Below are 9,900 nucleotides of genomic sequence, written 5' to 3' on the forward strand. Positions count from 1 at the left end.
TTCAGAACCATGGAGAGCGCCAGGTTATGCTCAAGCGGCAATGAACGCTTGTGTTGCCTAATACGTGTCACTGATAGCTCAGCCAGTCTGTGTGCTGAAATCATTCTTGAGAATAATGAATTAATGAAACATAATTGACTTGTAGTTTCGGGATGATGTAGTTTTTGACTTCACAGAATACGAATAAATCATTCCCGTCCAAACGAGGGGTGTAAATATAGCATTTAAAATGAAACAGTGTGAACCTGTTTTATGTAGCGTATTGTATACAGGTTTGGGCTCTATAGATTTTGTCTTGGCATAATCCCATAGAGGTGATCAATAATTAAATTGTACTGACATTTTGTGTTAAAAGTTTATTAGGCAAAGAAAAAAATACGTTAATGAATAGCTACATATTCAGTAAAAAAATTATAAATAATTTAATAGAACATGCATGTCATATGCTGGTGCCGTTATCTGTATTTCTCAGACAGCACAGCTGCAAATGCCGAGAGGTACTTGTCCATGGCCGCATGCGCCACTGGTGTGAAGTTTCCCCTCAAGTGACACGCCAGGGTCACGAGGATACAGTGAGAAAGAAGCTGTAGGCACAGAACTATGATTAGTAACACCATTTTTTTCTGATAATTCATCAAATATATTTTGTAGGTGTTTATAACATCCTTTTTTCAACAACAAAAATCGGGATATACTCTTTGTAAAAAGTTTATCCCCCTAGTAATAAGACAAACATATATAGGCCTACCCTTCTGTAAAATCTCTTATTTGACAGCTAATTCGATGATAAGAGAGATAACATAAAGAAATATGATTGAAAGACAACCTTGAAATTAATTGGGTCAATTCGAAGTTGGTATGCATGAAGGGACTGAAGAGGTGCCAAGGTAACAGTTAGCGAGCTGATGTCTCGCGCTCCCTCTGCTATGGCCAGCACTATCTTTTTCCCGTGGGACAGCAGGTGTGGGGACCGATGGTTGATATTCAGGTGCGCGAAGTAAGTCTTACTGCCGGGGAAAGTCGTGAACATCCTGGAGGCAACAGCGAAAGATAAAAAGTTAAAACGATTCCTTAAACTTGGTGACCTTTACCTTCCACATTGACATGTAATCTGCTACCCATGGCCTACAATAGTCTTATCACATGTTCTCCGATTCCTTTTAGTGGAGAGACACTACCTGAATCTTCCGTCTTCCAACGATGGTTACTGATTACAAACCGTTTTGAATATTTGGGGACTTAACCAACTTGGCAATTAAAGAGGAGTCTAAACTCTAATGATAGGACCTCCACTTCAACACGTGTTGCATTTAGAATCCATTTCCATGTAGTCCAAATAAGAGTTTTCTTTTTATTCTTTTTTTTCTTTATTCTTTTCTATTACAGCGACACAGCTATTTTCGGGCCATTTATAGGCTACTGCAGGGGTTCCCAATCCTGGTCCTCGGGCCTCCCTGCCCTGCATGTTTTAGATGTTTCCCTGCTCCAACACACCTGAATCCAATGAATGGGTCGTTATCTAGTTATGCAGAAACCTGCTTACGACCATTCATTTGAATCAGGTGTGTTGGAACAAGGAAACATCTAAAACATGCAGGGCAGGGAGGGAGGCCCGAGGACCAGGATTGTGAACCTCACTGCATACATTAAAAGGTATTCCAGCAAAAACGTTGCTTCAGAGCTTTAAATACATTTGGGCAATAGTGACATAACCAATGGCTTACCTAACCTAACCTACCTGAAGAGAGCGTCTGCTCCAATATCAGATGCCACAGGAATCAGTTTTTCCCATATCTCACTTATCAACTCTTTCTCGTACTTTGAGAGCATTGCAAGCTATCCCAAAGTTATTTAAACGCGCGTGTAATATCCAGACGGCATTTAACCTGCTTACAGATCTTCAAAGCGCACGGTACAGTTTTTTAGAAAGTGTTAGTCAACCATCTTAGCTTCAAAGCTACTAACACCACTACAGATTCCGTATACAAATTTAAATACAATATTGTATGTCGTCTTAATCGATTAAAGTCTGTGTCTTCTTGTAGCGTTGGTGCTCTTCCCTTCTGGATGTTTCCTTCGTCAACGTTATCACAGAAACCATGTTTCGCAGAAACCAAGCACGTTAGTGGGTAGGTTGCGCACAAGAAGTTGCGCACGTAAACAACCATCCTCTGCGGTGCATGTGCATCATACTATGACTTTCCCTATAGTCTTGATCGGATGAATAATTGTTTGTTTAAATGTGTGTTCTCTGTGACACGGGAGATTTATGGTGCACTATTAAACAGCCTATCTAGCCTACCGCTGCCCTGTGTATTTTCGTTGCACCGAATTAGCGTCTTCCATAGGCTACTTTGGCGGAATACATAGGCCTACATTTGAACAGGTATTCAAAACAGTGTAAATAAAGGGAGGACACAGACAGTGAGCAAGGAAGCAGAATAATATGTGTTTCCAATCTGATGCCCTTCAGCATCTTGTCTGAATTTACTGTTAAACTGCATGGTAACATGTTCTTCTCAACTCTATTGATACAGCAATAACGTTTAACGTTGAATGTATACAAACAGTAAAGTGTTGACTAGGTTGCAATTTGTTTGTGTGTGTGTGTACGTGTCCACTGGTGTTGTTTAGACCAGGGAGAGTGAAGAGCTGACAGAACTGAGGGGGGACAGAGGGGAAGGAAGGGTGGGTGAGGAGATCAGGGCAGGGTGTGTCTGAGGGGCTGTGGGCCATGAGTGATAAAGCCTCTGCAGCTGCTCTTATCAGCAGCACACGCTGGCGGTCAGGTCGGGACAGAACCGTGAGGCCAGAGAAGCCCCTCCTCGTACACGTCATCCCTCAGACCATGCCTCTTTACTGAACGTGTATCTGCCCCAGGTCAGATGTTAGTAAAAATATACTTAGCATGACTCAGCAAAATAAACTTTATCTGTTAACGAGTTACTGTACTGGCCTGCCTCAAACACACAGTCATGCTTTCTTTTGCTACTAGTACCACTCAATTCCCTTTTTGAACCAGCCACAGGCGCAGAACAAGTTTGGAACAAGTAGGCTACCAAACAAATAGGCCTACACTTGCTACTGTATATGTAATCGCCTCAATGATTAGCTATTTGTTTAATTCTTTCTCTCAGGGTTTTGGCAACAGTAAATAAATACAAAATGACCACGTCGTCAATCGCTGTTGTATTGACGGGTGTACGTGAAAAACAACAACTAGTAAGACCAGAGACGACCCGAAAACACCTGACACGACTCGGACTATCTCGCCCGACCCGTTCCAACACTACACTTCAGTAACAGAGATCCGTTGACTAGATGGAGTTCTGAACATTGTCCAGCAGGTGTCACAATTTGTCGTTGGAAACAGACACATGTCTATGGTTGGAAAGCAGAGGAGCGTCACGTTAGATCTCAATGCGACTCTAAAAATGAAAAAGACTTCTGTTGACTGATTTAAAATGACTGGATGGGTGGAAACATGAGGTCCTCTCTACCACTTGTCAACCTTTTCTTGTCAGATCAGTATCAGTCATTTCTCCGTGGAAGCAGAGGTAATGATGCACTTCGTGGGGGTAAGGTAGGCTACATGATGTTAATCACTGAGTATGCGGTGAAACGGACAATAAGCTCCATCTTTCCTCTCATCAAGTTAACAATCTCTTCCTCCTCTTTTCTGTTCCCGTTGCCTTCCCCTTCCAATTCTCGTTCACTTTCTTCCTACTATTTCCGCCCATCTCTGTTTTTCACTCTGGATTCATTCACCGTGAGTCAAAACGGTTTTCTAGGTCACACATTGACCTCTTCTGGTATGACTCATTTTGAAAACACACCTTGTGTGTGTGTGTGTGTGTTTGTGTGTTACTCATACTGTACACAACACAAAGAGACCCACACATTCCCCTCTGACATGTTAAGAATAGGTGATGAATGTGACTGTAGCACAAACATGGAGCTACCATAAACAGACCATAGCAGGGGAGTAGGTTTTTATCGACGGTGAGAGCAATGATCCATTCCTTGTCAACTAGCTACCTATGATGCAATAGGTGAAGATTCTATGTTCATGTACAGAAGAACCTCAGTGAACAGTAGAAGATTTAACATCTGTGAAGACCACAGAACCCCCGTCAGAATGTGACCTCACTCTGCATCTCTGTTCACAGTCATGAGACAGAGAGCTTGCATTCTGTAGCAGAGCCCCGTAACAAGCCTAACACAAAGCAAAGTGGCTTTCTGCAATGGCCTACATGTAGGCTCAACCGGAATACAAAACAGCAAGGGTATCAACAGAAGCTATTGCAGAGTCTTTGTGTGCATCTGTGTCTGTGTGAAGGAGGCAGAGAGAGTGAAAAGTTTGTGTGTGTGGTGTGAGTGTGTGTGTGGTGTGAGTGTGTGTGGTGTGAGTATGTGTGGTGTGAGTGTGTGTGGTGTATGGGGGGGGGGGGGGGTCACAGAAGTGTGGGCACACAGCCGCTGTTCTAGGTAAACAACTCCGCTGAGGCAGAACATCATCATCTTGTGCATGACAACAGGATATCCTGGGTGAAGGAGGAAGCCTGCTGGTTGTCTCCCACCGCATCTGTTTCCTCATTAGTACGGGACTTGATTCAAAAGGCGACTGGCAATGCTAGCAAAGCTGGAGCCAAGTCATGGATCTAATGGGAGCCTTAGAGTTGAATCCTTTGAAAGCTAATTTCTGGCTTTTCCTTCTCGCTTCCCCTTTCATTCGAGGGAGGCAATTTGATGAAAATGTGAAAGGACACAAGGAGAGAAGGGGAAGTGACAGTGAGACATATGGGAGGGTGGGACATGTAACCTTGAGCACACACACACGCACACGCAGCACACATACACAAATCTAGAGGTAGTTTATAATGCTTTACAGCTCTCCTGTGGTCAGCAGGCCATGTCATTGATGTAAGAGTGTGTGTGTGTATGTGTGTGTGTCGCGGCCCCAGTCCCCTGACCCTGTTCCTCTGAAGCCATGCCAGAGCTCCTTCCTGTCCAAAGCTCCATTGGGAGGAAATCACCCGGTGGTGCGTAACCGAGCAACAGCCCCCCCCCCCCCCCCCTCCCCCCCCGGCAGGCAAGCGTTCAGGGGAGGAAGTTGAAGACACAAACAGACTAATGACGTGAGGCCCCCTCACCCCTCCCATTGGGGGCTGTAGTCCTGTGGTTGCAGATGCTAGGATGTTTAAATCTTCAGTCGTTTGACTCGTCTCCCCTCAGTCCCTCTTTCAGTCTCTCTGGTTGTCTCTGGCTGTTTCCTGTCTCACCAGCATCACCTGGGGGATCGTCCTCACCAGCAGCATCTGGCTGAACCCTGGGCGTGCGGGACATCAGAGTCCTGCTCTAGTACCTGAATCAGGACAGGTTTAATCAAGGTGTTCTGGACCCACACACAGATACACCTACCACACACACACACACACACACACACACACACCTACACACACACACACACACACACACACACACACACACACAGAGAGATACACCCACCACACACACACAGATACTCCCTCCACACACACACACACACACACAGATGCACCCACCACACACACACACACAGATACACCCACCACACACACACACACACACAGATACACCCACGACACACACACACACAGATACAACCACCACACACACACACATGCTACCTGAGCTACAGTCATGTTACTGTTTTTAGTAACATACTCTGAAGTTTTTAGCTGTGCGTCCATGTCATGTGTAATGTGTGTGTGTTTGTGTGTTGGTGAATGTGTTTCATCTCTCATACACACCTGCTCCAGAGGCAGTCATGCACCACTGCCCCTCAACTGTCAGAGCATTCTGAATAAAACAGATGTCATTCTAAATAAACAGATGTTTCTGTACTTTGGTGAGACAGATTTACTTTAGTGAAAATTATTCTGCTGCGTTATTTCCTTTCCCCTTTCTTCTTTCATTTCTGTCTTTCTTTCTTTCTTTCTTTTTCTTTCTTTCTTTCTTTCTTTTTTTCTTTCTTTCTGTCTTTCTTTCTTTCTTTCTTTAAAAAGAGAATAAAAGAGTAGCCTACAAGCAGACAAATGGTAACTCTAGACCTCTGCCTTTTTACCTCCTCATTGGCCCTGTGGCCAGGGTTCTGTGGTCCCTCTGTTGTTTCCACGGCGATGAAGTGTTTATGGTTGTCTACTGTTGTAAATTGCTGTCCCGTAGGAATTAAGCATGCACAAGCGCAAACATCAACAGCACTAAATACACACTCTCTAACACAAACATATTCACAGACAAATGACTTGGGTCCAGTTCTTCTATTCTTTCGCAGTAACTAAATGTTGGTGTCATGAACTGTTCAGATCCTTGGGGACCAGGTCCACATTACCTCTGACTGTTCAGCTATGCTCTCAGATTCTAACCGTAAGCCACAAATCTGCCACCAGGTCTGGTCTCTTTGGACCCCCCTCCAACCCCCCCCCCACATACTCTAAATCAATCTGCCCCGAGGAGGGTCTAACTTACATGTGTGTAACTACACACGTCTCTTTTCTTCTGTGCACACTTAAGCAGTTAACTGTGTCTCAAGGTGATGCAGTTATAATGATCCTGTGAGATCCAGTGCCCACATCAAACACATCCTCTAGCTCTGTGTGTGTGTATGTGTGTATGTGTGTGTGTGTGTGTGTGTGATACTAAGGTGGGATGATAAGATTGAAACAGGAGCTGGTCGGGACTGAACACCAGACCTCCAGTCTGTGTAGGATCTTACAGTGGACTGTGTCAGGTCAATCCCACGTAGACCATGTTTTCACATTAGGAGGTATGCTGGGACTTTTGGGTAGGCCTATAGCTAGAACGCTGCAAATGTTCGAAATCACGTGTCTATTGGAAGAAATCCACAGATGGATCAACAAACAAAGAATTGTGAATAGGTTTGGTTTGGAACTAACGTGTACTTGCTGTAGCGCGCTTTCACCGGAGGGCGGAGACTTTTGACAGTTCTCCATCCATCATCCATCTGCCTGCCCTCTCATCTCCTCGCGTGGGCGGACGCTAGAGCTACCCTGAACTACGGGACAGACTACAACCCGCCGTCGATACGGGGACACCGGTTGAGGTAGACAATGCCTCGATAACGGTTGAAGAGATTTCCGCCGGTTATTGGAATTCCAAGACGGTCGCGTGAGCGCCAACACCCAGCCTGCCTCTTTACTGAACACATTTTTAGTCGGAGATATTTACATTGAATATCATCTTGCTGTTGCCGATGGTCCTGTTACGGGCTGAGTTGCAAACATCGGAGTGCAACATCAAGCATCGTTGCATTCCTGAAGCGAACTACTGAGGACAGAAGAATTTCCAGTAAGGTAAGAATAATTGTCTGAAGATGGATATTCTTGCTCTCTCTCACACAATTTTCTTTGTCGATCTCTCTGTCTCTGTCTCTCTCTTTCTCCCACACACCAACTCTCTCTCTTTGTGTGTGTGTGTGTGTGTGTGAACGTGAAGAGTGAATATCCAGACAGCATGAAGCATCTGCCTGCTGCAGTTCGTTTCCTGTTTAGAACTCTGTCATATATACCTCCCTGGCCCCTCTCCATCCTGCAGATTCTGTACACACATGCACACATGCACGCACACACACACACACACACACACACACACACACACACACACACACACACACACACACACACACACGCGCGCGCACACACACACGCACGCACGCACAGACACACACACACACACACACACACACACACACACACACACACACACACACACACACACACACACACACACACACACACACAGGAGCACATCCAAACACGCACAGCCTCAGCCCTATAGTGAGATCAGGTTTTGCCTTGTGTGCTGGTTAGTATTGTACACTGGGGTGATGCATATATTACTGAGCAGGCAATAAAGTCCAGCTCATTATAACTCCTCTCAGATCTGATAGAAACCAAGTTTACCTCTGTAGCTCTGCTGGTGGAGTGTGCTGCTTCATTCTGCACCAGGTTCCCTTTCCATTTGGACCTCACGTTTACCAAGATAACCTCACTGTTCAGTGTGTTTTGTTCAATCTTATGCATGACAAGATGGTGGATCTCTGCACTGGAATACCAGTCAAACAGACCCCCCCCCCCAACCACCACCCTGCTTCCCCCTCCCAACCCCCTTCATCCAGCCAGTGGCCTGAGAGAATGACGTTTAAAGTGATTGTTGCTGTAAAGCCGTTTGTTTTGGCTTGACTTGACAGAAAGACAAAATGATCAAGATTTGAGATGATCCTCAGTGATCTGTCAGGGTAATCCCTGTCCCTCCCCTGCTGACTAGCCCTGTGCTGCTGGGAGCCACTGCAGATAGCTGGCCAGAGTAGGGCAGGCAGGGGAGGGCAGGCAGAGCAGGGGAGGGCAGGCAGAGCAGGGGAGGGCAGGCAGAGCAGGGGAGGGCAGGCAGAGCAGGGGAGGGCAGGCAGAGCAGGGGAGGGCAGGCAGAGCAGGGGAGGGCAGGCAGAGCAGGGGAGGGCAGGCAGAGCAGGGGAGGGCAGGCAGAGCAGGGGAGGGCAGGCAGAGTAGGGCAGGCAGGCAGGGGAGGGCAGGCAGAGCAGGGGAGGGCAGGCAGAGCAGGGGAGGGCAGGCAGGGGAGGGCATGCAGGCAGAGTAGGGCAGGCAGAGTAGGGCAGGCAGGCAGGGGAGGGCAGGCAGAGCAGGGGAGGGCAGGCAGGCAGGGGAGGGCAGGCAGAGCAGGGGAGGGCAGGCAGGGGAGGGCATGCAGGCAGAGTAGGGCAGGCAGAGTAGGGGAGGGCAGGCAGAGTAGGGCAGGCAGGCAGGGGAGGGCAGGCAGAGCAGGGGAGGGCAGGCAGAGTAGGGCAGGCAGGCAGGGGAGGGCAGGCAGAGCAGGGGAGGGCAGGCAGAGCAGGGGAGGGCAGGCAGGCAGGGGAGGGCAGGCAGGCAGGGAAGGGCAGGCTGGCAGGGGAGGGCAGGCAGGGGAGGGCAGGCAGGCAGGGAAGGGCAGGCTGGCAGGGGAGGGCAGGCAGGGGAGGGCAGGCAGGCAGGGGAGGGCAGGGGAGGGGGTGGAAGGATGGTTTGTAAAATGGGTAGTTGATGGATAGGGCGGATGGATTTATGGATGGAGGGAGGGAGGGAGGGATAAATGGTTTGCAGGCTGAATACATGGTTGATGGGAGGAGGGAGGAATGGATGAAAGGATGAATGGTTAGCATTTTGGATACACTGTTGGATGAATGGTTGGATGGATTACAGTAATGGACGGTGTTAACTTGTATTATACTGTAAAAGTGATGATGAAATATCCTAGGGCCATCTTGAGCTGAGAAGAACTCGATTTTAGATAAAGGAATAAATGGACTGTGAAAAGACCCTGAAGGAAGCTGAACACATTTTTCATGGGGAGCTGATTTTGAAAAGTTTCTTTCTGGAGACAGATGACAAGGTTGTCCCCGGGCCAAGGCGTCACTGTGGAGGCCTCCTCAGACCGCCCTGACGACAGCATCAATAGGTCCCCTCAACTTCAGAATAACCACAATTGTGACCTTCACTTCTCTCTTGAATATTCTTTTCAGAGTCACTTGTCCCCCTCCTCCCTGTCCTTCTCCCCTCTGCAGCATCTGTGTGTGATTACCGTCATCAGATGGTCCATACAGAGCCCGCCAACACAGGAAGCTCGGATTGTGGACATCCCAGCGTGGGGACGGATGGCACATTAGGAGCTTTATTCAGGTCCCACACCCTTACCCCCCACCCACACTCACACCCTTACCCCCCCCCCCCCCCCCCCCCCACACACTCACACCCTTACCCCCCACACCCCCACTCCCCACACTCGCACCCACAGTGACCCCCCCCACCCACACACCCCCTACATCCCCCACAGACACACACACAT

At 47.7% G+C, this 9,900-nt stretch overlaps 1 protein-coding gene across 1 annotated transcript; it reads right to left on the reverse strand.

Annotated features, from left to right (window-relative positions):
- Positions 1–323: 323 nt before the first annotated feature.
- zgc:163057 (Hemoglobin subunit alpha-D-like) lies at positions 324–2,215 on the reverse strand. The gene is made up of 3 exons (XM_047032308.1): positions 1,739–2,215; positions 827–1,031; positions 324–584 (listed from the first exon to the last, which is right to left on the reverse strand). The coding sequence occupies exons 1-3, from the start codon at positions 1,828–1,830 to the stop codon at positions 456–458; spliced, it is 426 nt and encodes a 141-aa protein (XP_046888264.1). The 5' UTR covers positions 1,831–2,215; the 3' UTR covers positions 324–455.
- Between the last annotated feature and the right edge of the window lie 7,685 nt (positions 2,216–9,900).

This window comes from Hypomesus transpacificus, chromosome 13 (assembly GCF_021917145.1).
Source record: "Hypomesus transpacificus isolate Combined female chromosome 13, fHypTra1, whole genome shotgun sequence".
NCBI lineage: Eukaryota > Metazoa > Chordata > Actinopteri > Osmeriformes > Osmeridae > Hypomesus > Hypomesus transpacificus.

What these genes read in the sequence shown, in the direction of transcription:
- zgc:163057 (XM_047032308.1), bottom strand. Translation starts at nt 1,830, where the DNA reads ATGCTCTCAAAGTACGAGAAAGAGTTGATAAGTGAGATATGGGAAAAA. An exon ending in GGAGCAGACGCTCTCTTCAG is followed by an intron (nt 1,032 to 1,738) that starts GTAGGTTAGGTT and finishes TGTTGCCTCCAG; the next exon opens with GATGTTCACGACTTTCCCCG. An exon ending in TTGACCCAATTAATTTCAAG is followed by an intron (nt 585 to 826) that starts GTTGTCTTTCAA and finishes CTGTGCCTACAG; the next exon opens with CTTCTTTCTCACTGTATCCT.